This window comes from Notothenia coriiceps, unplaced genomic scaffold (assembly GCF_000735185.1).
Source record: "Notothenia coriiceps isolate Sejong01 unplaced genomic scaffold, NC01 NC01_scaffold00000339, whole genome shotgun sequence".
NCBI classification, from domain to species: Eukaryota; Metazoa; Chordata; class Actinopteri; order Perciformes; family Nototheniidae; genus Notothenia; species Notothenia coriiceps.
In genome coordinates this window covers 11420760-11446976 of record NW_011333040.1, presented here as the reverse complement: position 1 = coordinate 11446976, position 26217 = coordinate 11420760, and the positions used below count along the sequence as shown (strand labels likewise).

General features: G+C 41.0%; 3 protein-coding genes across 3 annotated transcripts in view; 1 reads left to right on the top strand and 2 right to left on the bottom strand.

Moving 5' to 3' along the window:
* The first annotated feature begins 295 nt into the window (after nt 1-295).
* Nucleotides 296-9558, top strand: usp44 (ubiquitin specific peptidase 44). The gene is made up of 6 exons (XM_010771371.1): nt 296-384; nt 2717-4417; nt 5455-5650; nt 6645-6753; nt 6918-7186; nt 7907-9558. Exons 2-6 carry the CDS (start codon nt 2876-2878, stop codon nt 8029-8031), a joined length of 2241 nt encoding a protein of 746 aa, XP_010769673.1. The 5' UTR covers nt 296-384; nt 2717-2875; the 3' UTR covers nt 8032-9558.
* A 2236-nt stretch (nt 9559-11794) lies between these two features.
* LOC104945650 (uncharacterized) lies at nt 11795-18725 on the bottom strand. Its single transcript, XM_010771362.1, has 2 exons — nt 18177-18725; nt 11795-13245 (listed from the first exon to the last, which is right to left on the bottom strand). Exons 1-2 carry the CDS (start codon nt 18583-18585, stop codon nt 12224-12226), a joined length of 1431 nt encoding a protein of 476 aa, XP_010769664.1. The 5' UTR covers nt 18586-18725; the 3' UTR covers nt 11795-12223.
* Nucleotides 18726-19448: 723 nt separating this feature from the next.
* Nucleotides 19449-26217, bottom strand: part of metap2a (methionyl aminopeptidase 2a) — a 17194-nt gene continuing 10425 nt past the window's right edge. The window contains exons 2-11 of the mRNA XM_010771330.1: nt 25322-25417; nt 25138-25200; nt 24887-24989; nt 24043-24204; nt 23591-23772; nt 21744-21838; nt 21565-21661; nt 21064-21167; nt 20767-20882; nt 19449-20450 (exon numbers count right to left, since the gene is read on the bottom strand). Of these exons, the coding sequence (XP_010769632.1) occupies nt 20198-20450; nt 20767-20882; nt 21064-21167; nt 21565-21661; nt 21744-21838; nt 23591-23772; nt 24043-24204; nt 24887-24989; nt 25138-25200; nt 25322-25417 (1271 nt within the window). The 3' untranslated portion in view covers nt 19449-20197. The remainder of the gene's footprint in view (nt 20451-20766; nt 20883-21063; nt 21168-21564; nt 21662-21743; nt 21839-23590; nt 23773-24042; nt 24205-24886; nt 24990-25137; nt 25201-25321; nt 25418-26217) is intronic.

The following is a 26217-nucleotide window of genomic DNA, read 5'->3' as shown; positions in this document are numbered from 1 at the left end:
GTGCAATACATTCATTGTACTGTTGAAGCTGTAATGCTCTTCATCCTGCAAATGACTTATAAGTAAGACTGAAACTGAACACTATGATAAAAAAAATTAAATAACAATAAAAGTAACAATTTACAGTATGTCACCTAATAGTTAACGCCAAACAGGACTACAACAATTAAAATGACAGTATAATTCAACTCTAAATACACATTGTGATCACCATCATCTTCCACATCTCCATCCTCATCAACAATCACAACAACACCACAACAACAACAACAACAACAACGTCACGTCTCGAGGACGCGCTAGAGCCTACACCACGCTACAGGGACTGACAAGATGGCGATCATTTTAGAAACAGAGGAGTTACTGCCGTGAAGGAGAGGCTCGGTATGCAGCTTTTTTTTCTCTCACAGTCATTCATATTCAACATGCTAGAAGTGTATGTGATGATATGTTAGTTGCCGTTTACACACATCCGGTCGGCTGGTTTTAAAGCCTAGCCGGCTGCTGGGAGCTGACCTCCGGTTAACGCATGAACTTGTTAGGATTATCTCAGTTAGCCTGGCAGGCTAATGCTAACTAGCATGCTAGACTAATGTTAGCAGGGCAGCTAGGGCTGACTAACCTCTTTTATAAATACAAGAAAAACGGTAGATTTGACATGCGTGGCTCTTGTGTTGTAAAACGTCACGCATGTGTTTTTTAATTTTTTATTATCGTCCTGTGAGGGTTGTAAGTGCTTTGGGTGGCATTTATGTATGATTTGAATGTTTTGTCATAGCAACTCCTCTTAGCTGTATTAATTACATGCTAGCTGTAGCTAGCTTACCTTAGCTGGAGAGGCAACGTTACCTAAAAGTTGGGCTGTGATGACTGTCCTTATTACGCGTCTCGTTTATCCGTTTTGTCGTGCACATTGTTGAAATGCTCAACAAGCGCACCATGTTTTGTTGAGACTTAGTGCAACTGTAGTAACGTGAGTCTGGGGTGATCAGGCACTTAAGACCATGCAGTCACAAGGACAACCAGGCTAAGCGCGCTAACTGGCTGGTAAAACTTCGGTGACATTAGAAACTCTGGAAACTCCCAAGAGTCTTCGCACTGTTTGCAATATAACACGTTCACTTTTTATGAAGTGGATTACTTTATTTGTAAAGCTCTGTTGTGATAACTGTAACTTACACTGAGGGTAAACCTTGGCGATGTTATGATGTGGACATTGAAGTTACTAATAAAAGTAGTGCCACGTTATTCTGCACCTTGGTTGCTTATCCGGATACCACCTAACGGATCAGCCTGACACTATTTTATGCTCTGTGATTTAACATTGTTTATGTTAGTTAGTTATCAACTCAACGGGGTCTGTCTGCAGTAGCTGGAAACACTCAAGACATCCCAAACGGTTGAACATTTACCGACTCAATACGCCCACTCGCACTAAAATAACACCTAAGTCGATCTGAACCCCTTGTTTGGCGTTTTAAATGCTAAATGAATTGAAGCAATTGGAACAATAAAGTAGAAGGACAATATATTTCTCAATTAAGAAACCTCATGTTTCCTTGTCCTCCCATCACCATTACTTTCTCTATTTTCTAAAATGTGCCATTTTCTAGCAGCACATTGCTTTCCCTGGTTTTCACTCATTCATTTCCCCAGCAAAGGTAGTTCTGTACCCAGACAAAAGACTGCACCCTTTTGCAAACTCAATCACCCTTTTGTCGGATAATCTTACTTCTTTGACCTCAGTGGGGGGATTGATAGGGCTCAGCCCACTCAAGGATCCCAACTTGTTCAACTGAGGTACACCAACCCCAGGAGATGTGAAAAGGAGCCATAAGAGCTTGAGAGAAGACGGATTGTTGGGTTGCCTCAAAACCAAAGTAAAACCCCTTGTTCAAACTGTGTTTTGGGGCAACTCTCCCACAGTCAGAAGATAAAAAAAGACTGGGATTTTAGCTGTATCTCATTTGCCGTTTATAAGCAGTAGATTACTGTAAAGCAATTTGATAGAGGAAAATATGTTTATACCCCTGTGATGTCACCTTGGCAAATATCACCGTGCCTGCTGAGTTTTTATTTCTTTATTTTTATATGAGAGTGACTATCTCTGGAAAAGCTCAAAGGGTTGTGTTGTTTATAGTATCACATCCAGGTTCAATAGCCCATGTTAACTAGCACACCTTTCTGTTTTCAGTGGATGTGCCTGGCAACACTCACTGCAGTCATGTTTATCAACCAGTTATTTAACTGTTGGCCCGTGTTACTGTTGAAATGTTAAAGTCTGCGTGCCACCTGGCAGTTTGCCGCAGTTTGCTGAGTGTCGCTATTGCCTCATAAAAAAGACTCATTGGAGGTTAGACATATTGACCTTTAGATACTTTTGTGTTTCCGCCAAAATTATCAGATGTCATTATCATGTATAAATACACCTTTTTAAAATCCTATGGGTTTCTTCAAACTTAATAGGGCCAATCCTTCCCGGGGATGGAAACACCTTTAACAACCAAAACTGTCATTTTGTTATTGGGACAGCAAAAATTCACTTGGAATATTATTTTGGGACAAAAATCTTGCTGCAAGGTTAGGTGTTCAAAAGAGTACAAAAAGATAATTAGGAGGAACTTACACTGCTAAAGAAAATCCGATTTGAAGCACAGTTCCATGTTTCTATTTTCTTCTATTCATCTTGACTAACTCTGTTCTCTATCCCCTTTAGAGGCCACCATGCCCTAGGAGGGTCCCTTTTCTCAGCTCACCATGATCACCATGGTGATATGAAGCCACAGTGAAACGTTGAAACACACAGACTCACACACAGACGGTCAGGTTCTGACTGACACGGCCCGCCATCCAGCTGGGCAGGGCGGCGTGTGTAATGGACAGGTGTAAGCATGTGGGGCGGCTGCGACTAGCCCCGGATCACTCCATCCTCAACCCCCAGAAGTGGCACTGCGTAGACTGCAACACCAGCGAGTCTATATGGGCCTGCCTGGGCTGCGCTCATGTGGCGTGCGGGCGCTACATCGAGGAACACGCTCTGCAGCACTTTCAGCAGCACCACCACCCGCTGGCTATGGAAATTAATGAACTTTACGTTTTTTGTTACTTGTGTGACGACTATGTCCTGAATGACAACACCACTGGAGACCTGAAGCTGCTTCGTAGTACGCTCAGCGCCATCCAGAGCCAGCGCTATGAGGTAACCACACGTAGTGGGCGCACACTCCGCTCTGCTAGCGCCGATGCCCTCATGCCATCAGGTGCCCGGGAGCTGCAACTGAGGGACGAGGACAGGATGTTTACTGCGCTCTGGCATCGTCGCAGGGCGCTTATGGGACGTGTTTTTCGCTTCTGGTTTGCAATGACTGAATGTGGGAAGAAAAGAGAGGAAGAAGAGCGAAAGAGGGATGAGGATGAAGAGCAGAAAAGGGAAGCAAGGGAGAGGAGGAAGGCTACAAAGAGAAAGCTACTGGTGGAGCTGGAGAATGCTCCTCTCAGGAAGAGTCGGCGGTTACATCGGAAGAGCCAGCGTGTAACACAAGCTCCAGTTGCAGCACCAACCACTCGGAGTGCACGCAGAAAGTCAAAAACCCCAGTGCCCACGTCTGTCACCCGCAGGCCAAGGACTCAGAGCCCTGCCATGGCTACACCTAAGAAAGGTGGGCGGACAAAAAAGGTCCAACCACCTCCCAAAACTAGGAGCCGTTCTTCTGCCAACAGATCTAAGCCCAAATCAGCAACCCCCCTTTCTGCCCAAACACCTGTTCGCCGCAGGCAGAGTACCAAACAAGGTGGCTCACCTTTTAAGCGACGCCCCACAGTCACTCCTGGAGTGACGGGCCTGAGGAATTTAGGCAACACCTGTTATATGAACTCCATCCTACAGGTGCTGAGCCACCTCCATTTCTTCAGGGAGTGCTTTCTGCGCCTTGATCTGACGCAGGCACTGGAGCTGCTCGCATCCGCCGTCCACGGCCAACTGACGGAGAAAGCCTCGTCCCAGTCCACGCTGATCCAAAGGAGGGGATTCCAGGCCAGCTCAGGATCTGGGGCAGGGCTGAGCGGCGGGGCCTCACGGACCCGCAGCATGGAGCTGATCCAACCCAAAGAGCCCAGCTCGAAGCACATCTCTCTCTGCCACGAGCTGCACACCTTGTTCCAGGTTATGTGGTCTGGCAAGTGGGCGCTGGTATCGCCTTTTGCCATGCTCCACTCAGTGTGGCAGCTGATCCCGGCGTTCAGGGGCTACGCCCAGCAGGACGCTCAGGAGTTCCTGTGTGAGCTGCTGGACAAGGTGCAGCACGAGCTGGAGAGCACTGGCAAGCACACGACCACTGCTGGGGTCCCACAGAAACGACTCATTAAGCAGGTGCTTAGTGTGGTCAACACCATCTTTCATGGTCAGCTCCTCAGCCAGGTACGACACATGCATGCACTAAAACACAGAATCACAGAATCACTTTCACATGACCATTAACTAAGCAAGCAAGCGTCACCTGACTCACTCACCATGATGTCTGCACACCAGGTTTATTATAGTACACAAAATACTGTTGTGAACTAAAAGTAAATTAAGAAAGAATAAAGGGAAAATATTAACAGTTGTAATATAATTTAACTTTCATTATCTATTACATCACTATCAAGAAAGAGTCTACCGCATGAATTTCCCTCGTTAGTTTACCAGACTTTATATTCTAGGAGCTTCACAATGAATCACTGTTTTTTCATATGCAACCTAGTCTTGTTAAATGGAATAACAAGAACATGATTAAAATATTTGAGTAGATCAAATAAATATATTAAAAACAGAACTTAATCTTTCTGTAAAGCTGAAAATAAACTTAAATGAGAAAAAGCACTCTTAAAGCTAAATAAAATGAAAAGTAAATTAATATTCCAAGCTATGATTTCCCTGCCGCACCAATGAACCTACTCAGATCTACCCACACACTCCATTGATAATTCAACAGCCTTCATCAGCGCTCACTGAAACGCATAATTCAGCCTTGGTGGATTCATCACTTCAAATCTCTCACTGCAGTCAAATTCTACTATGTTGTTTTTTATGGGCTGAGTGTAATTGTAATAGTTTAGCATTTACAGGTGCGTGAGAAGCTGATGACAATATTTGTATGTATACATAATAATCTAACAAGTTCAACATCACTTTACTGATAGATGAGAAATGGAGGGAGTCGGTACGAGGAAATTAGAATACTGACTACTTGTGGAGGCTAAGCACACACTCTGACACCTGCTCTTGCTGAATAGAGGGCTGTGTAAGGTTTCGGGTTTCTTGGCAATGTGGCTAATCACCACTTCTGTATTTTTTGTTTTTCATACAATATAAAAAGGGACAGGAAGCAGCAGATGGGATAAGCAGGACAGTTGGAACAATTAGGGTTAGAATAATATGTATAACATCTTTATTTGCCTCTCTCTCAAATGTAGGTGACTTGCCTGGCCTGCGACCACCGCTCAAACACTGTGGAGCCTTTTTGGGATCTGTCTCTGGAGTTCCCTGAGCGCTATCACAGGAATAGCAGGGAGTCTGCTCAGGCTTCATGCCATTTAACTGAAATGCTGGCCAAGTTCACCGAAACTGAAGCGCTGGAGGGAAACATCTACGCCTGTGAGCAGTGTAACTGTGAGTTAAAATAATGTCAACATACACACACTATCTTTTAACACATAGACTTTTACATCTCGCGTTAATATTTCATTTAATTTCAAACCTTTATTTAGACCGATTGGTCCCTTGAGATCATCAATCTCATTTACAAAGGAGACCTGCATCATTTAGTTCCACATGAAAAATAAAAACAACATACAAACAAACAACAGAGGATATCGTATTTACATATTCAACATTTACAAATACCCAGAGTGTCAGAAAGCATTTCATTTAGACGTGCCTTAAATACATTCAGAGAAATAATATGAATCTCAGAGCTAGACTGTGGTTAGGTCTGACTTTTTTGTTACCTACCTACCCAATCCAGTTGTTGTATTATGTTAGTCCAAACATGTCCTTAAAGTCTGTGTGACATGGCTAATCACGCTATGAACCTAAAATGTTTATTTAAACTGTTTGTTTAGCCTTCATTTATAGACAAGAAAGAGGTAAGATGAGCCTCATTATAGAAAACTACCACACTTTGGACACATGGATGACTGTTTTTCCTTAATCCTTAATATTTAAGGGGAAATCCCATATGCCCAAATACTAAATATATGATATGATATGGTGTTTGTTTCCTATTACCTTATTATTAGTTGAATATCAAAACACTCTTCAAATATTTTCTATGGAAGCCATCTATATGTTTTTACCACATAAGACTTAACACCAATTGGAAGTAGTATTGCAGTGTTTTTCCATATCTAAAGATAGTCTTTGTTTACAACTACAAAAATATTTACTAGAAAAACATACCAATGGCCAAAAGAGAGGTATGAGAATTAAAAAAAAACTGTACGATGGATACTTGCTGCCATAGAATTTCCAGCTGTGCAAGACTGAATGAATGTCCTGAGTTTGTCCTATAGCATGCATAGTTGTTCGTCACATGAACGATGACAAGCTGATGTGAAACGGAGTAGAGTTTGCATTGCATGTCAATCATTCCTCTTGTTTTCAGCTGCTAGGCGGCGGTCCTCCACCAAACCACTGCTCCTGACTGAAGCAAAAAAACAGCTGATGGTCCACAAACTGCCTCAGGTCCTGCGGCTTCACCTCAAACGCTTCAGGTAGGATTTTTAAAGAGTCAGTCAACCTCTGTAGCCAAATATGTATTAATCAATAGTATTTTTCTCCATATAACCCAGCTGTAGTTCATCCTTTTAGACTACTGTTTGAAGCAGACTAATGGTTCATTAGCTGATGTGCTTGCTGTCTTGTGATTGGTCCTCAGGTGGTCTGGCCGTAACCACCGGGAGAAGATCGGAGTCCACGTCCGCTTCGACCAGCTTCTAAACATGGAGCTCTACTGCTGCAGAGAGCCATCGCCCAAAGGGGTTTCCTGCTCCAGTCCCAGTAGCCCCAGCAGTCCCAGCAGCCCCAGCTCCACAGGCTCGCCAAGCCCCAAGCACTTCGTTTACGACCTCTCCGCTGTGGTGATGCATCATGGGAAGGGCTTTGGCTCTGGTCATTACACATCCTACTGCTACAACACAGAAGGAGGTGAGATCTTCTCTCGGGAACGTAGGACTTTAGTCTTGGAGAATTTCCATGTTTTTTCTCATAGACCTTCAGCTTCAAACTTGGAAATTCTTAGTTTATGCTCTTAATTTGTTTACCCTTCTCCTATTGCTCGTAATGTTTTATTTATGCCCCATAAAATGCGCTTGCTGTTCTTTCACAACTTAAAAAATCTTAGTATGTTTGTTAATGTGCTACTGCCTAACCAATCAATCCTTATTTAGCCCAATATCAAAAGACTACACATTTGTACTACACACCCTCAGACCCTAGGAAGAAAAACAAAAAACTCCCAGAGAAAACCCCACATTTAACGAGGAAACTAAGACTGACTTATGGAAGATTATTTTTCTTGAATCCAAATCAAAAGCAAGAAATTAATCCATGACATTGAACATCATTTAGATTTTTAAAAGGCTTCACATTTTGTTCTATAAAGCAACAAACTGAAAACACCGGCAACCCTTTTTCCCACTCTCACTAATGTTTTGACCAATGCCTTCTGCCTGACATGTCACCATTACAAATAGACTAAAAAAGAAGAGTTAAAGAAAAACATTACATTTCTCTGTAAGGGATTATAATGTCAGATACTTATTATAACAACATCAGCCTGTTGGCACAAAAATACATTAAAAGTGTACTTCTGCTTTAAAGATTACATTGCAGCCATTAAATTGTTTTCCTTGTTTTCTCCTGCAGGCTTCTGGGTTCACTGTAATGACTCCAAGCTGAATGTGTGTTCAGTGGAGGAGGTCTGTCGTGCTCAGGCCTACATCCTCTTTTACACACAGCGAGTAACTCAGGACAAAGACCGGCCGCTATAGGATCACAATCCGCCCTCCTCAGCGATATCAGCACAGCTCCAGTTGTGGTTCTTGTTCCTCTCTCTCTTTGGGCATTTTATATCCTTGAGGATTTGTCTTTTAAGTCTATAGTTTTAAATAAGACGAAAACATTTCTTAAAATCACGGTTCTGCTTTGTGAACTTCTTGTATATGGTGTTAATATTTAGGTATTTTTTTGAAAAGATTATGTTTTTGATTTGTGTACAGTTGTATTTTATAAAGAAGAGTATCAGCCAAGATGTCTCAGTAGCAGCAACCAGACTCAAAGTGTCCTCCACAGGTCGCACATACAGGTGTATTCACGTGTCTGCCTGTCTGCGTTCGGTGACTTGTTGATTGTAAATGCTGTTGAAATGTCACTTTAGATAGTCGTTACATTACTGGATGTAAGTTGTTCACTTACTAGAAATGGCCTCCCTGTGTTTGACAGCTAAATGATGAGTGTTAGCAAAGACGCAGTGGCGTAACTATCGACGGTGCAGCCGGTGCAACGCACGAGCAAACCGTTCAATCAACCTGTACTGTACTGTAGCTAGCAGCAGCAAAGCCGGCTGTATTTCCTGCCAGAAATGTCTACAGAATACGCTGTCCGCATTGTGTTTTACTCTGTTCATCGTCAAAGATCTGTACACAAGAAGGGCAGGGTTTATTTTTCTCTCTGAAGTATTTCTGTGTCTGTCAGGGAAAACTGGCAGACCTCAAGCCAAAGCCTTGGGGGAAGTGTGTGGAAAAACCTCAGCATTTCCAAAATGGTTCAACATTTGCTGGGTCTCTCTCTCTCCCTCCCCCCCCCCCCTCTTTTAACTTTCCAAAGGGATTGTTTTATTTGGCTAAATGCTGCCACCTCTCTTCTCCAGAATGTAATTGTCTTCAGAGCGTGATCCATCCATGAACTGGTGTGCTATAAGTGCCCTTTCGTTAGTGAATATATTTTTATACTTCCAATAAATCCAGCAAAGTTTAGTCTGAACACCTACAGTCCCACCCAGACCAGCATTTCGATAATGAATGTATTTTTATACAATCCTTCTCAGAGTTTTTATTTTAGAAGAGGCCATTGACTGTTTTTAAGAGTTTTATATCACCTGATTCTTCAACACCACCAGCTATGACTGTTCCATCACCATTGAGTAGTTGCATGTTCATACTGATTTTCTTTTACCATCTGTTCAGTAAAATATCAGGATTTAACCGGATTTTGACATTTATCTCCATAATGGAGAGAATTGTACAAAAAAAGGTATTCTCCACCTGAACCATTTATTCAAAGCACACTTTGTATTGTTTTATTTTTGTGACATGTTGTTGGAAAATGTTTTTGCTACTACTTCATGAATGTGTGAATGGGTGTGTGTACATTTATGGAAGTTATACTATGCAAATTGTTACCTCAATTTTGTTCTAGAAAATTACCTCAATAAATGAGAATATTTTTTCATTTTTCTACAAAAGATGCTGGTTTGGTCTTGTTCTCAGTTTGTATAGGAAGAGAGCCAAGGGAAGTTTATTTGTTAGCCCAAAATCTCAAATTCATATTTTAAAGTATTTTGCCTTTTTCATAATTTCATTAAAATGAGCTTTATTGGCATGAACGTTTTCCAAAGCATTAAAGGTCCCATGTCATGCTTTTCCGGTTATTACCCGTCCCCTTGTGTGTTATGAAGGTTTTTATGCATGTAAACGGTCTGCAGAGTCAAAAACCCTCAAAGTACACCCTGTAGGGAGTAAAACTAACACAGAAAAGACCTCCCTAAAACGCCTCGTTGGAGATTTCTCATGTTCTTCCTGGGCATCGTGACGTCTGGATACCCACGCCCAGCGCTATGACGCACCCTCTGCCAGCCAAGCTTAGTAGTTGAATCTGTTGGAATCTCAGGTTCAGTTCAAAACAGGGCTAACAAAGTTGCTAGCGTTTACATATATCAACTACAATGTCAGCCTTACATGTTTCTCATAGCACGAGAATGTCTGCATTCACCCTACGGTCAGTACATTATAGTTGGCGTTCCTAACCGAGCTACCGTTCATGGCGTGTATGCTACCGAGATAAACAACTACGCAACCGAGAGGTAGACATGCTAGGCGAAAACATTGTTTTCATGCCAGCTACAAAGTGTGCCACTCTCTCTTAACGGTTTCAACATAAACTGTACCGAAAATAAATACCTCACAATGTCTATCTAATTATGAACTTGCTTTACTTTCACGGAACACATTTTTGGTGATAACAAATGCAACAAAGTAACATAACAAAGGAGCCGTTTCTCAATCGCGAGGAAACTGGCTTCCAAGCCAATATTTCAAGGATACTACGTCATCGAGTGCCGCCGAAGGACTGTTCCAAATAATCTCCAGCATACTTGGAATTCCACCGAGGCCACGTCCTTGGTTTGGGGGTAATTTCGAGGCTGCACATGGGTAGACTTCGCGTCCTTCAAATCCCCACAATGCTTTGCGCACGGACCAATGTCAAAAACCCTTGCGGAGAATGCCTGAACCGACGCAGCACAGCACACATTTAAATGTAAGTATGTAGTGGCGTAGAGCATGTGTTGATAAATATGTTACTTTGTTGCATTTGTTATCACCAAAAATTTGTTGTTAGCCTGTTCCATTCTTCTTTGTTTTCCAAAGCCGTGGCTTGGAAGTATACTTGCTTCGTTTCTGAAGGAAGTGACTTGGAAGTATGCGACTACCAAGCCAGTATCCTCGCGATTGAGAAACGGCCATGTTCTACGCCACTACATACTTACATTTAAATGTGTGCTGTGCTGCGTCGGTTCAGCCATTCTCCACAAGGGTTTTTGAAATTGGACCGTGCGCAAAGCATTGTGGGGATTTGAAGGACGCGAAGTCTACCCATGTGCAGCCTCGAAATTACCCCCAAACCAAGGACGTGGCCTCGGTGGAATTCCAAGTATGCTGGAGATTATTTGGAACAGTCCTTCGGCGGCACTCGATGACGTAGTATCCTTGAAATATTGGCTCGGAAGCCAGTTTCCTCGCGATTGAGAAACGGCCACTGTGTTAGACATGGGCGGTTGACTAATCAGAACAGAGTGGCGGAGCACACTGGGCTCACAGGGAGAAAAAGGAAGAAACGTTACGCTGTAACAATTAAAATACGGGTGAAATACACACAACAACTTTCATCTTTCCTTATTAATAAGTAACTTATTTTAAAACCAGTTGAAAATATTCCCGCTCCTTTGACGTCCTCAAGATGCACAGCTGGTACCAATGACTGACGTCATCACCGGGTGCCAGCAACAACATATATTTTGTTTTTGGTCGTTACATTTTTTGTTTGTAACACTAAAGTAATTAAAAAATAAATCGACTTTTCTCCTCCTAACTCTTATAACATTTGCATAAGCAAACTGTATAGGAAAATAGTATACAAAACACAAACAAGGAAAACATGAATAAACAAAACAATCTTTACTCCAAATAAAAGATAAACTATTAATGGTATTTAAATTATTAAATTTGTTTATTTAAACCCCTGAAAACAAAAATGAAAAAACTAGCCCTGTGACAATTTTTTCCTAATATAACTGAAATCTACTTTTCTTTAAAAAATAAATAGTCATTAATAAATGGCATCTTTCTTTTTCATTACCTCAGAACATTGGACCTTTCTGACACATTTGAGCTCTGTAAATCAATTTTCTTTCAGTGTCAATCAGTCATAGTTGTTAATATTCTGTTCTAAGAATGAAAAGATATGCAACATGGTGAATAGGATTTAATTGTTTAATAACGTGACATGGGCTGCACAATATGATCATTTTGAATAAAACGATAGTACTTGAAATAAATAAACATATATTCAAACATTATCCAGCACCGGGAAAAGAAAGGCAGACATGATCACATTTAAAACCCAACATACTTACAAATTAATCTGAACACAAAAGGCACAAATACAAAAAAGTTATGTATTATAAAATGCAGCCTTCTAAAGATATTCTTTCATATAGCTCCAAAAGATATCTGAGTTCAACATCGCGCAAGTTGACATCATCATGACGTTGAAAAAAAACAATATAGTATGCAGCCCTATAAGTGATGGAACACTTTATATTCATAGATTTTCAGGACATTACTGCATTCTTCCTGGTGCTGTGTAATGTTCCTGAAAGCCATTCGTATTTAGTCCACTTGATAGTTAGACCGAGTCACGAATGCGACCCTCTCTTAAATTGACAAGAGCGGCACATATTCTCAGAACTTTGTCTATTTTAGCAGCCACGGTACGCGGGACAACCTGCGATAATATTCTGTAAACTTTCAGTCGTCTGATCGCTCTTTCAGCATGAACTCTTATAGATGCCATTTGTCTAGTGCTTATCAACCATGTCTCAGTTGGCTGCCCACATTTTTTGGTGTAGAATGGCTTGGCCAAGTCAACATCATGCTTTAACAGCACATCTTCAATAGGAAACCCTCGAACTGCCATGACCTCATCTCCAGGCATCAGGTAGTTTAATATTCCTGAGTTCTTTGTTATGAATGTGTCACTGCATTGCCCTCCATACGCCGCAGAGATAAACATGATTAGTCCACACGGGGCATAAGCTACCTGGTATTTCATTGTGTTGAGTGAATCAAGGTTACGGGGTTTTTGTAAAAGGATCTCATTGCAGTCTAAAATACAAGTTAAGTCAGGGAAATCCTCAGTGAATTCTTCGGGCAGGTTTTCTTCAATAGTTTCTTTTGGAAGCCACGGAATCAGAGGTCGCAAAACCTCATCCAGTTTGTCAATCCAATAGGGGATTATTTCGCGAGCCATGCTTTGGGATATATGAAACTGTTTGCTAAGATCAGCCATCCCACGGTTGGTCCTTAGTTTCATTAAGGTCAGAAGAACTTGATCTCTCACAGAGAGTGTAAATGGATTGGAGGCGTGCCCTTCCAGTGTTGACACGAGGATGTTAAATGTCTCTAGAGATACACCAGTGTAGAGCAAAGCATCCGAGTCGTTTTGTAGCATGAAGTACCCAATCTCGTCACACTGAGTTGTCTGATCATGCACATTCTTAACGCCGACACTCTTGGTATAATCATGATCCAGTTGTGAAGGGTCCTCCCACTGTGTGTGAGCTGAGCAACGCTGTGGGGCAGGGGGATCTTCAGAACTTAAGATGCCAGCGGCATCTGAGATGGTCATAGCGAAGTCCACTGAGCAGCCTGACAAACACAATGTAAAAGAGATGACACCACCTGAATACAATAAGTTTCCCAAAGGTAGGACTATTCAAGAGCTCTTAGGCTAGATAGGTGAAAAAAGTAAATAACAGAATAGCTTTAAATAATTAGAAGTGAATGGAATTGTGGATCGACAGAAAAATCATCAACAGAAAATAAATTGCATTAATTAATAGACATGATCGCATTCAATATCAGCCCGTACAGCCTCCCAGTTTGTACATTTATAGTATATATAAATAACAGTGATGCAAACACAGGTATGGTGAAAAAAGAGAGAACTATCCGAAGCAGAAAGAAACAGCGTAATATACCATCTGACAAAGGCCTGTGCTATAATGCTTCAATTAACTGGCTATTATTTATAATATACTCAGATCAATAGGAGACAGATATTTTAAGTTATAAATCAAGGGTTTTTATTATTATTTACAACATCCTCCGAGGTCCCTACAAATGATTGAACTCAACCTCTGCTTAAAAAACCAAAATCACAGACAATTCATTTGGCCTTTCTTTCATGCTGTGCAAAGAAAACGCAACCTCTTAATCCAGATATCTTACCATGACTCGCGCATGTGTGGACGGTGTGGCATGACCACCAAAACCGAAAGATATGGACACAAGATGTTTGCAAATGTACTTCGTATCCATGTGAACATGATTTAAGTGGGGGGGACCTAACCTTCTCTAGGGGGGTCCGGGGGCATGCTCCCCCGGGAAGANGATATATTATAAAAAATATGTTTGAGTGTAATTCTGCCTGTAATGCCTTGATATAATTGAGATTTAGCAAAAACGTAATCAGAAAATCCTAGTGTTCCTCCTTCATACGTATTCCACTTTTATGTTTTGCTGTTATGAAGTGGCGAAAATGTACTGAAATGTTTGTACCTCTCTAAATGTATCTGACGGCTGCGTGTGTGTGTATTGTGATTCAAAATGTAACAATACGAATGATTGCTGGATCCATGCTTTTCATTGTTACAGGTTTACTACTAAGTGTCTACAAGTATCACACACAATTCATTATCATTTCAAAATACACAAAATGTTTTTATTCATTTGAGTAAGCCGCTTTGGATAAAAGCATTTAAAAAGTAACATGTAATGTAATGTAATGAAAAGAAGAGCAAGAAAATCATGAGCAGAAACAGGCATTATACAGATCAGGAGGAAAGTGGTTCAAGATCTCAAATGAGCAGAACAAAAAACCTTCAACAGAGAAAACAAAAACAAATTATGACACAAGACAATTTGATCTGCATTTCGACTTTCTCAAGAATCTCGCTTTGACAAACGAGTAATGTTACAATGTTATTCTTAGGTCTATATGTATTTTGAATCCTTCTTCAGATATGTATTTATTGTCTATATGCTGTGTACATGTGTTCACGTGACAAGCTTTACATCAGTATTTAATCCTTGTTTACTGTCCTTCAAACAAACTCCTTTTTATAAATTGTTGCATCCCAGATTCTGATCACTTGACTCAAAATAATAACAAAAAAATAATGTTATCAGTTCTTCTTGTTAACTCCAAGCACATCCAGGGAGGACAGAGATGTGTACATGTGTGGCAAAACAATGATAAAGAACAAATTATAACTTTTTTGAGATGACATTGTTTTTAAAGTGTGCTATACAAATAAAATGTATTATTATCAAATGTCAAAACTAATGAGTATGGGATGTGCTGGCTTTATGGTTCTGGTCGTGATTCCACAGTTTTGTATATGTGAGGAATCTTTGATCACACTTCAAACAGAGAAATTTGAGATCTTTCGCACGACATTTTTTTAGATGATTGGTACTGGCGACCTTTTTTCTACATGTATTGCAAAAATATGGCTTTTCCCCTGTGTGCATCCTCGTGTGGACATTGAGATTTGATCTTTGAGCAAATGACTTCGTACAGTAAGAACACTTGTATGGCTTTTCACCCGTGTGAATTCTTAAATGCGCAGTCAGTAGGAACCTACCGACGAACGACTTGTCACATTCGGGGCATTTGAAAGCCTTCGTGGTCATGTGAACCTTGTCGACGTGTTTGATCAGATCATAGTCCGTGTTAAAATCTTTAATCGTTGAAGTCCTGTCATCCTTCTGGGTTGGTTCCTGCTCCATAAAAGCAGAGTCACTGTGAATCGGAGCACAGGAGGACGAGCCTGAGCTGGCGTTCCCATTGCAATCATCGTTTAATGTCACAGTGATAGTGCTGTAGGTGGGAAACAGCTGGGTGTCATTTGGATCCGTTGTTTTAGTATCCATGAGTCCGATGTTGACATCCTTGGAAGAACAATTGTTAAGGGCTGGGAGGATCCACCGATTCACCTTTTGACTGCCATGAGGTAATGATACACCATTCCTTTGGTCGAATGTGTTGTCTGTGATTTTGTTTACGATACATGTTACAGCCGGGGAAGATGGGAGCAGTTCACAGTTTGTAGCTGGTTCTGTTTTATGATGTGTATCAGTGTAGGAAGGATCAGCCTGCGTGTCTAGAACATTGATAGTGATGTCTGGAGCGATATTGCAGTCCGCCTGCTCTTCCTTGATCTGAAGAGAATCACAGATCTCCTTTTCCTCCACATTCGGCAGCAGCTGTTCTGGTTTTTGTGAAGGCAAAATCTCCTGAGAGATCGTCTGGGTGTCTAAACAGACAGAGAAAACACATGTTATTGTTATAACTTGGTGAATGACCCTCGTATGACAAAATAAAGAACCTTGAACCTTAATATCTTACACAAACAAATGTACACATGCATGCACTGTCGGCGGTCAGAGGACGGTTAGCTCTATGCTACATCTGGAGTTATAATCAGTGATGCAAACACAGGTATGGTGAAAAAAGAGAGAACTATTCGAAGCAGGAAAATAACAGCGTAATATACCATCTGACAAAGGCCTTTGCTATAATGCTTCAATTAACTGGCTATTCTTTAAAATATACTCAGATCAATAGAGACAGAGATGTTATAAATCAAGGGTTTTTATTATTATTTACAGCAGAGGTGGAGAACCTTTTTCCTTTCAATTTTTACAAAATCCTCCGAGGGCCGTACAAATTATTGAACTCAACCTCTGCTTAAAAAACCAAAATCACAGCCAATTCATTTGGCCTTTCTTTCATGCTGTGCAAAGAAAACGCAACCTCTTAATCCAGATATCTTACCATGACTCGCGCATGCATGCATGCATGTGCACGATGTGGCATGACCACCAAAACAGAAAGATATGGACACAAGATGTGTGCAAATGTATTTCGTATCCATGTTAACATGATTTAAGTGGGGGGGACCTAACCTCCTCTAGGAGGGTCCGGGGGCATGCTCCCCCGGGAAGATTTTTTTTTAAATATTGAAGTTAAAACATGTTAAAAGCATCAATCTGGTGCACTTTGAGAGCAGCATGAGGAGATCTATGGGTACATCTTTCAACACCCATTTGAAACCGAACTGTAAGCAGATTTTTCTTTTTGGATATTTTACAAATCACTCCCCTATTTAGGGGCAATGGATGTCCACTCTCGGGAGACGACCGACAGTGGTGCGGTTAGCCAAAGTGACAGACCTAATGTTAGACCTATTTACAGGCAATGGACGTCCACTCCCGGGAGACGACCGACAGTGGTGCGGTTAGCCAAAGTGACAGACCTAATGTTAGACCTATTTACAGGCAATGGACGTCCACTCTCGGGAGAGAGACCTCCAGCATGTGTCCCTGAAATGGNGTGTGCCTTGGCAGTCTCAGTTTTTCCTGGCCAAGGACAGGTTCCTTGAACACAACACGAGCGTAACGTGCCTTCACGTGGTTATGTCTCGTCTGAAAGGAGTGTAGACTAGACTTGAGTGCTTACGGAGGGCACCGGAACGCCGCTCCAGCTCTTCAAATATTGCAGTACCCATAAGGAGCCGTACACATGCCGCAGTGTTTGCGTGGCTGTGTCTTTAGTTGTAAGCACAGTGGCGATCTGTTGTTATTAGCATCTGGTTAGCTAGCTATGCTAACAAATTTAAAGAGCTTTTCTACAACCAGGTGGAAGAGAGCTCTCTCTTGAGAGGCTCAAATAACCTCAAGGCACACCTTGATATGATCATTATAATTATTAATGAGACATTAGAGACTAAATGAAAAACAGGTATAAAATACTATATGANTTTTTCCTGGCCAAGGACAGGTTCCTTGAACACAACACGAGCGTAACGTGCCTTCACGTGGTTATGTCTCGTCTGAAAGGAGTGTAGACTAGACTTGAGACTCAAGTCTAGTCTACACTCCTTTCAGACGAGACATAACCACGTGAAGGCACGTTACGCTCGTGTTGTGTTCAAGGAACCTGTCCTTGGCCAGGAAAAACAGGCACTCGCTTGTTTAATTATTTTGCGATCTAGATTTCTTCTTCTTTTTTGAAGTGAGAAGTTGTCCGTCAGTCGGACGGACTAACGGACGAACTGACGGACCCCCACCCCCCCAAAACGAAAACTCTTCGGTTCTCCACGAATTACACAAGTCACCCAAAGCAGCGTTAAAAAAGCGGGAGGCGCAGAAAAGCGACTAATTTGGATCACTGAAATAAGCAAAGTATCATAAAACCTAATAAATAGAGAAAATCCTACATTCAAAATCTCTCTTAGGTAAAAAAATACAAAAGTATAATCGTCAAAATGTTCGTAAGGTATCAAATTTAAAGGACAGAAAAAAGTAGCATATTGCAGTTTTGACATTATGAGGTGGATATTATGGTTGCATTAAGAATGATTTAACTGTTGTTGACAAGTTCCGATACAAAAATGATTGATTCTACGACTTTCTTTAGCTGTTATTAATATAGTGGATAATTAAATAAAAAATAAATTCATTGTAAAATACAGTTTTTCACCTTAAAAAACTAATATACTTTACTGTATTACCGTTTATTTTCCGACCATTTTCACCGTCTTGATTAACATTCATGAAGGAATCAGCAGGTCGAGACTTTTTCTCTCGGACTCCCCGGACTACTATCCTCCTCTTCGGTGGTGGAGGCAGGTCATACCCCATGAAGAGCTCTGGGTCCGGGTGCAGCACTGTGGGTCTCTTATCGACGAAGTGGAAGGAGCAAACGTACACTCTCTTCGGGCGTCGTTTGAGATTCAGAGCCGCGAGCCACGCCGCCTCTCTTTCCTCCTTCCGCGGCATGGTGTGCATGAAGTAGCGCGCGGGGCACGGACATTGGTGCCTAAGTTTTTTATGACCTAAACAAAACGTTCCTGCAAATTCCTTCAGTTTCTGTGAATTGTTGCGGCAACCATGCACGGAACATGTTGACCCTGAGCTCATTTTCAAAAAACGTATTAGTTAGTTTAAAGTTGTTTTAAGTTCATCTCGGTTTGTTGTTTTTCTGCTCGCTGCATGCTGGCTCGTTACCGGATGCAGATAACAGGCGGCTTCTTCTTCTATGGTTAATTTACTGGAAGACTACAACGCAGCGCTCAAGGTGCATGCTGCCACTTCACCTCGGAACGTAGAGTGGTGCAAAATACCCAGATGCTTAACATAAATACTTTTGATTATTGTCCATGTAAATCCAGAACATGTAGAAAATGAGTTGTTACATGTAATTTGTATTTATGTCTGCGCATTATTTGGACTTATCTAATTAGCCTGTAGCATGTTTTCTAGCCATGTTAATACAGAGGCTGTGCAGCCACCTTAGAACATAGAAATGCATTCATATACTGTATAATTATATTGCAAGCAAAACCCTTTACTTTAACTAAGTTCTGAATGCGTTTCCTCTGTAGAAATGTTGATTCAAACCAGAGATGAAAGACTAATTTCTAGTTGCAGTATATAATACATTTAACCTCCTAGCTTTTTTATAGACTTCGTTGCTGATGACTTCATTTGGCATCGATTGCTACAAAATAAATCAACACAGCAAATAATCCTGTAGTTCTGTGTGTTCAGATAATGAGTTCAAATACATAATTTCTGCACTGTTAACTAGATGAGAATTTATCACTATTTTGTTAGTTTAAATACTCATAACAAATTAAAACTACGTAACAATTTACGTAGCTTTATGAGCTTTATGATTAATAGAAAGATGATTAGTATTGAGCTTTCTCATCTCACTCAACAAAGGAAAAGATTAGAGGAGATTTCTTATGAGGAGAGACATTAGAAAAAGAAGACAGAACCTCACTGAGCAAAATCATTTTAATATTTTTTTTTTCATACAAAAACATTTCCAGGGAGTTCAAACTGAAGCATTTTATAATTGAGGAACAAACTGTGGCAGCAAACATTTCAAAGATATTTTAAAAATATCAAAGAAACGAAGATTAAACGGGCCAGAGTGCAGAGTTCCCTCCCGGTGTGACAGAAGCAAAACATAAAGCTGCAGATGCAGGGTGAACATTTATTAAACAGCACCAGGGCTTTAAATGTTAGGAGTTGTCTGTTTGCAGAGATTTCCTGGCCATGCATTGGCCTAACCACTTCTTTAACCCATCAGTAGCATGTGTGCTTAATTTAACTCGAGCACTAAAGTACTGGAGGCTAAGAGTGGAGCCATAGAAAATGTTGAAAATAAAAAGGGAGGTATACCGTCTCTTTAATACTGGGGGTGCACTGAGCAGCAGCTTAAATAAAAGTTTGACAGTTCTTTTGTAAAATGACATCTGCAGGAAAGAATACTTCCCCTGCAGAACGTGTTGGCTTGTTTACGATTTCTTTAGCTGTGGGTGATGATAGAAAACTCAGAAAGCCAGTCTTTCTTTCTTCCTTGCAAGCTGCGAAGTAGTGCATTGAACATTTGGCATCCCTCAAGAGCTGCTCCGAGACGACCACATCCTGATCTACAAGTTTTCTTTTGTTTCTCTGGAGGAGGAGCTGCTAACGGGGAAGGGACATGGGGTGTGTGCGGTGCTGTTGCAGGGTGGGCTCATCAGTAGTCGTCTCCCCGGCTCACCACCTCCTTGCAGGTGGGCCTGAGCAGGATGGTGTGCTCGAACTGAGCGGTGTAGCAGCCCTTGGTGTCGCAGAGAGGGGGGTAGGGGTCCACGATGCCCAGGTCGCACAGATTCTTCAGGGCCATCAGGTACTTGCTCTCTCCGTGGCGGTCCAGCCAGCGCCGGCAGAACGCCAACGTGCCGAAGTTCTCGTTGATGACGTTCAGAAGGTGCTTTGCTCTGGGGAGCCTAGAGAGGGAGAACACATCTGTTATTTTAGAACAGGACTTAAAGATCACGGGACTCGGTTACATTGTTTTAGATGATGGTCCTTGTGACCTCTTTGAATTAGACAATGTGACCCGTGTTTTTCTTATTTGCATTTGGTGTGAATATTCTGAAATTTGAGGAAAGTGTGCCTTTTTAATTAGTTAAGGGTTAATAGATATTCGAAAAAGGCATTTATTAATCTTGAGGGGTTGTATCAGACGGTCAACAGTATACTAGCATTAAATAATAGCCACATGTTTTTGTTCAGGAATGCACCATGACTGCAGATTCTTACCTGATGGGAACGTGTCCGACGTCAAAGTTCTTCATGTAGTGGGAGCACTCCATGTCGTCGTGCACCATTCCTTTACCTGTGCTGCCAAATGTCTCAATGGCATAGACTTCTCCTTCCTACATGGTGCAAACAAACTATTAACAACAGGAAGACTGCATTTATTTTATAATGCTTCATTTGAACATTTAAGGCTTTACTCTCAGATACAGAAATAATAAACATTCCTAAAAAAAGGCAAAGATCTGAGCCATTACATCCAAACATGTAGTGAAGTGATGAAGACAATATAAAACTCGCCTCCATCCTAGTTGCTTCTCCTCCTTTAACGATGGGCACAGTCTTTCCAGCGTGTATTCTGTACTGACCGATTGAGTGACCGTTCAGGTTTCGGATCGGCTTAACTGAAAAAAAAAGAAAAGAAAAAGGTTCTTAAATTAATAAACAAGAAATGTGGTAAATAATATATATATTGCTGCGTGCATGAATTAAGATCAGGGGGTTTCACTATTTACAGAAAGTAATTTAGACTTTTCTTATTTCACCAGCTGTTCATAATGACTTTGATTATATATATTATTAAGATGCTGCTATCTTTAAATGCTGAAACAGGAGAATTTCTTTTGGAAAAACAAAGAAACCTAACGTTGGGATGGTTATTTCAAATTAAAATGTTTTTTCGGTTTGTAGACACGATGTAGAAGTATGAGACTTTATCATCAGATACATAACATTAACAGGACTGTTTGGAATACTGACCAAAGTGTGCTCACAGTAATTGAGTGTGTAATAAGAAGGCACCTTGGTATGTTTTGCCATCAAGCTCCACCTCATATGACTCCATCACCTCCTGAATGGCCTCTCCAACATCACACAGACGCACATCAATACCAGCGTTCTGCAACAAACAAACATGAAATGATGAGCTCCTGGTCAAAACAGATGAAAACATCAGTGAGGTGCGTTTGTGTTCGTCATACTTTAATTCCAGTATTGGTCGCATCTTTCACTGCCTCCAGCAGCTTGTCATACTTTGGATTAAATGTGACAGTGAAGGCACAGTCAATGATCCGCCCTGAGAGCACACAAAGAAGAAAGAAAACATGTTTTAGTTGACCTTTTCTAAGTTTAGTTTTAGTATTCAAACATCAGCAGAATCTCAGTAGAGCAGATGGAAGATGTCGTGTTGGCCTCTTTTTAAGCATTGACAGTGTGTTCAAAAGAAAAAGCGACATTTTGTCTATTTTGTCTGAAGAAAAATGTAATGATACAAAATGATATTTTTTATCTCAATATATTGAAGTAAGCAGCCTACAGTTTGTAACAGCATAACATGACTTATATGGACATGAGATCACAGCTAGATAACCTTAAGAGTGACTGATGTTGTAATTTTTATTTGATCAAAAGGATATACATCTTGTCTGAAGTTGCATCTCTGGTACTTAACCAGTTGAGCCCCGAGCCTGTTTTTCAGGCCTCAGGCTCGAAAAATGACATTACCAGAACAATTGACTATATCTTTACTTCTAAAAGAGGTAAATTAATAATCTTTTTTCTCAAAGCAATGATAAACCTGTGAGTTGGATGTAGAAAAGTCAGAATCAATATAGATGTTTTTTATTTTAAAGTAAATTCAGATTGAACATAGTAAAAAAAATGTAAATTATAGTGTCCATCCAAAAATTAAACATTACTTGTAGTGAAAACCACCCTTGAATGATGGGATAGTAGGAATCCAAACTATAACATAATAAGTACCCTGTATCAAGATTGATGCAAAACAAGTGACACTCCGTTTTTTAGAGAGGTTTAGCAACAAAAAAACACTTCTGGGGTCATTTGGGTGCATTTTCAATATCTCTGGCCCCCCTCGTCGATTTTGATGATTGACACCTCTTTTTAACCGTTAGAGCCAATAGAATCGAGGGGAAGTTCCTAAAATCCATCAAAAACGTTACCCATTGGTGAATGAGTGATGCATAGACAGAATGCCCAAAACCGGGAGCTGTCATAAACTCTCGTAGCAGCTAATATGAAATCTCCGTTATTGACATAAATATGAAGATGGATTATCATTAATCATTTCAGACACATTGGATTAATTTATGGATTAACTTTCAGCAGCGTTTTTATCGTTTTAATGCCATTGAACACAACTTTTGATCAGAAAACAACAAAGGTAAGACGTTTTTAGCTGTTTTGGCTCGGTAAAGGAAATGTTGTTGTTGTTGTTTGTTGTCGTTTCGCCGCGAGTTCTGATCGCTCAGTGATGATACTTATATGTCTGGAATCTGTGGATCAGCTCGCTAATCGATATCTTGTTTGTGCAGATCCGATAAGTAATAAGGGTGTTTTACCATGAGTTCTGTGCAAAGTGCGTTAGCATTTTTTTCGCTAAGGGCTAATTCAGAGTCTTATTACCCTTTTTTTTCGTTTAGCTAAAAATGGTTAATATTGTCTGATAGCTGAGTTTCTTCCCGTTAAGTGCATATGACACATTCATAGTTTGTTAAATGTTAAGAGGCCCTCAGACGCTGTTTCTTGCAAGATTTAACTGGTTACATTCAAATCATTGTGCACTTACAACAACGATAAAACTTGAAAATGATTACCAGCTCAAACCATCGTGGTGAACTACCCATCAGTACCAGGAGTCTGACAATTGATTTCCATTCTGTACAGTAATGAAGGAAAAACCATTAGCTACATGTAAGTGTAAACCTTGAGCCACAGCTGAAATGTCTTTCCATAACGGATTCAGAGTGCATCCCTTATCATCATCAGCACAAAGTGTAACTCAAGCAGCTCTTAGTTCCCGCGGTACCGTTGATGTGTGTGCCGAAGTCGATCTTGCAGACGTCGTCGTACTGCAGCACGGTGGTGTCTCCGGCGTTGGGGGTGTAGTGGGCAGCACAATGATTCAGGGAGCAGCCGGTGGGGAAGGCCAGGCCGGCGTTCAGACGGTCCTCTTTGATCGTCTTACGGGAACAGTCCTCCAACCGCTCACTGGGGGAGGGAGGGGAGATCAATTAGAAGCGGAAATAAAGAAATATTCATTGGGGAAATTAGCGAAAGATGCAGCAGCTTGGTTCTCCCAATGTTGAACATACAAAAGGCTTTGGCTAAATACAAGGTGAGGTCTCTTTAGATCAAACTGAAACAAATAGCTTAAATGCCACAGCTGCAGTTTTAACTTGTAGCAGTGCTGGCAATACAAAAACTCAAAATATTAAAGAATGTTGGCGTAAACGATGAAGTTGAAGAGCCCAGTCTCACCAGATTTCAATCATGGTCATGCCAGGCTTCATGAAGCCGCGGACGTGCTGCCGGACCTGTCTGTGGGCCTCGGCCGCCTGCCTGAAGTCGTTCCACACCTCCTCGTTGGCTTTGTCCATAACCCTCTTCTCCTCACTGGTCGTACGCCACGCTGCACTGCGACTGAGAGGAGAACACAACAACTCATTAGTTTTAGGCCTCAAGAGAAGAAGATGGCTTTATTAGAAGTGGAGCATTGCTGGACAGTCAGAGGGGAAAGTCAACATAATAACACAGCAGGCAGGAAATTATTTTACAACATAATAAAAAAACAACTCCTGACACCTCCGGCCCATATCATCTGACCAGGGTCACCGAGTTCATCTGCACAGAAGCACACTGTAGCTTGTACACAGTTCCAACTATATCACAACCACTTTTAGAATTACATTTGATAATTGATCAAAAAATAGAAGTGACCTGCATCAACAGATTCATAAACGACTGTATATTTAAAATTGTAGTGATGATTTTTGAAGAACTTTTTTAGTTTTTTTTAGATGACCTGCAATGACTAGCCTCGGATTTTGTTATGAAGGAGCACAATGTACGTGAAAAATGCTTTAAAGGAAGATAAAAGGGGGAAAAGAGAGATAAACAATATGAATGGAGAAAGCACAATTGTGTAGAAGAGTCAAAACTGCAAGTGAAATGTATAAAATGAAGAAAAATAAGGAAATTGGCTCCAATACTTACAGAGGGGTGTGTGTGTGTGTGTGTGTGTGTGTGTGTGTGTGTGTGTGTGTGTGTGTGTGTGTGTGTGTGTGTGTGTGTGTGTGTGTGTGTGTGTGTGTGCTATTCTTACCCATCATGTAAGGTGGGGTATTCACACTCCTGTCCAATGGGGAATACTCCGCTTGGAAACAACTCACAGATGGGAACAGATGGAGGATCAGTCTGAGTTTTGGCTGGAAAGAAAAGACAAAACTTCATCTTGGGAAAGTAGTTCTTCGTTTTGGGAGAGGGATTTCCTTCACAGCACAGCAGCATTAAATAAAGCTTAACTCTAAACATATTTTTCTGCAGCATTGACTAATTTCAATGTGGTCAACTTACGTCCTTTCTTCTTCTTTTTCTTCTTCTTCTTTTTCCCTGCTGAGTTTTCTCCATCCTCTCCATCTGTTTGATTGAAGATATGTCAGTTACACGAACCACTAAGTTTGAAGCTCACGTGATGCATGAATATATTGTTTTAGTAGGAAGATGATGCGTGTGTGTATCAGGTGAATTAGACAATCACCTTCCTCGCCATCCTCCTCTTTCTCTTTGTCTTCTATCGCCTGCTTCTCCAGCTGTTTGCTCACATCGACGACTCCATCAACCTCCGCCTCAGCAACTGGAGCAGCAAAAAGATCATCAACAACGAGTACAAATGAAAATCAAGTTACAGCAGTCAAAAAGCTTGTGTAAATCAAAGTTGAAACAGTAATAAAACCTCGGAATAAAAATTGAAAATATTGAATGTATTGTGGAGAATCTTTTGTGCATTAATTACCGCTTTGTCAAAGTGGCAGCTTCTTTAACTAACCATTATGGATTTAACATGTAACTTAAAAGAAGTCAAACTCAGCTAAACATGGCTGATTCAGCTGCAAAAAGGTGAGCTTACATATTATTAGATGACACTACACACAACATGTCTCTTCAGCCCAAAATGCAATGCATCTCTCAGGTTTTTTAAAGGGTGTAGTACTCCCTGCAAAAGTAAGATAAGAACTAAGACAGCATCCCAATATTGTTTTTAGCAGTGAAGTATTTTATAGATTAACAAATAATCATTAAGTTTAAAGAATGTCATAAAACAGTGACATTTCACTTTAATTTAGTTTAAGGTCCCATGTCATGGCCATTTCTACTGATCATAATTCCATTGTTGAGGTCTACTAGAATAGATTTATACTGAGCAGTTTTCCAAACTCACATTGGTTTCTCATACAGCATCTCTGTATAGTATGTGTATTCACTCTCTGTCCTAAACGGCTTGTTGGAGCTCCTGCCCCCCCCCCTCCCTGTGGGCCCAGTGGCCGTCTGCGAGACACAGCGAAACCCAGCCCGAACACACACACACACCCGCAGCCTGGCTGGGAGTTTGTGTGTGTGCCCAGGCTGAGTTCCGCGGTGTCTCGCCGACCCCAC

Bases quoted from the DNA above. Each gene is read 5' to 3' on its own strand.
- usp44 (XM_010771371.1), top strand. From the start codon at position 2,876: ATGGACAGGTGTAAGCATGTGGGGCGGCTGCGACTAGCCCCGGATCAC. The intron at 4,418-5,454 runs GTACGACACATG...TCTCAAATGTAG, and splicing joins ATGGTCAGCTCCTCAGCCAG to GTGACTTGCCTGGCCTGCGA. The intron at 5,651-6,644 runs GTGAGTTAAAAT...TCTTGTTTTCAG, and splicing joins CGCCTGTGAGCAGTGTAACT to CTGCTAGGCGGCGGTCCTCC.
- LOC104945650 (XM_010771362.1), bottom strand. From the start codon at position 18,585: ATGAGCTCAGGGTCAACATGTTCCGTGCATGGTTGCCGCAACAATTCA. The intron at 13,246-18,176 runs GTAATACAGTAA...TGTGTTTGTCAG, and splicing joins AAATGGTCGGAAAATAAACG to GCTGCTCAGTGGACTTCGCT.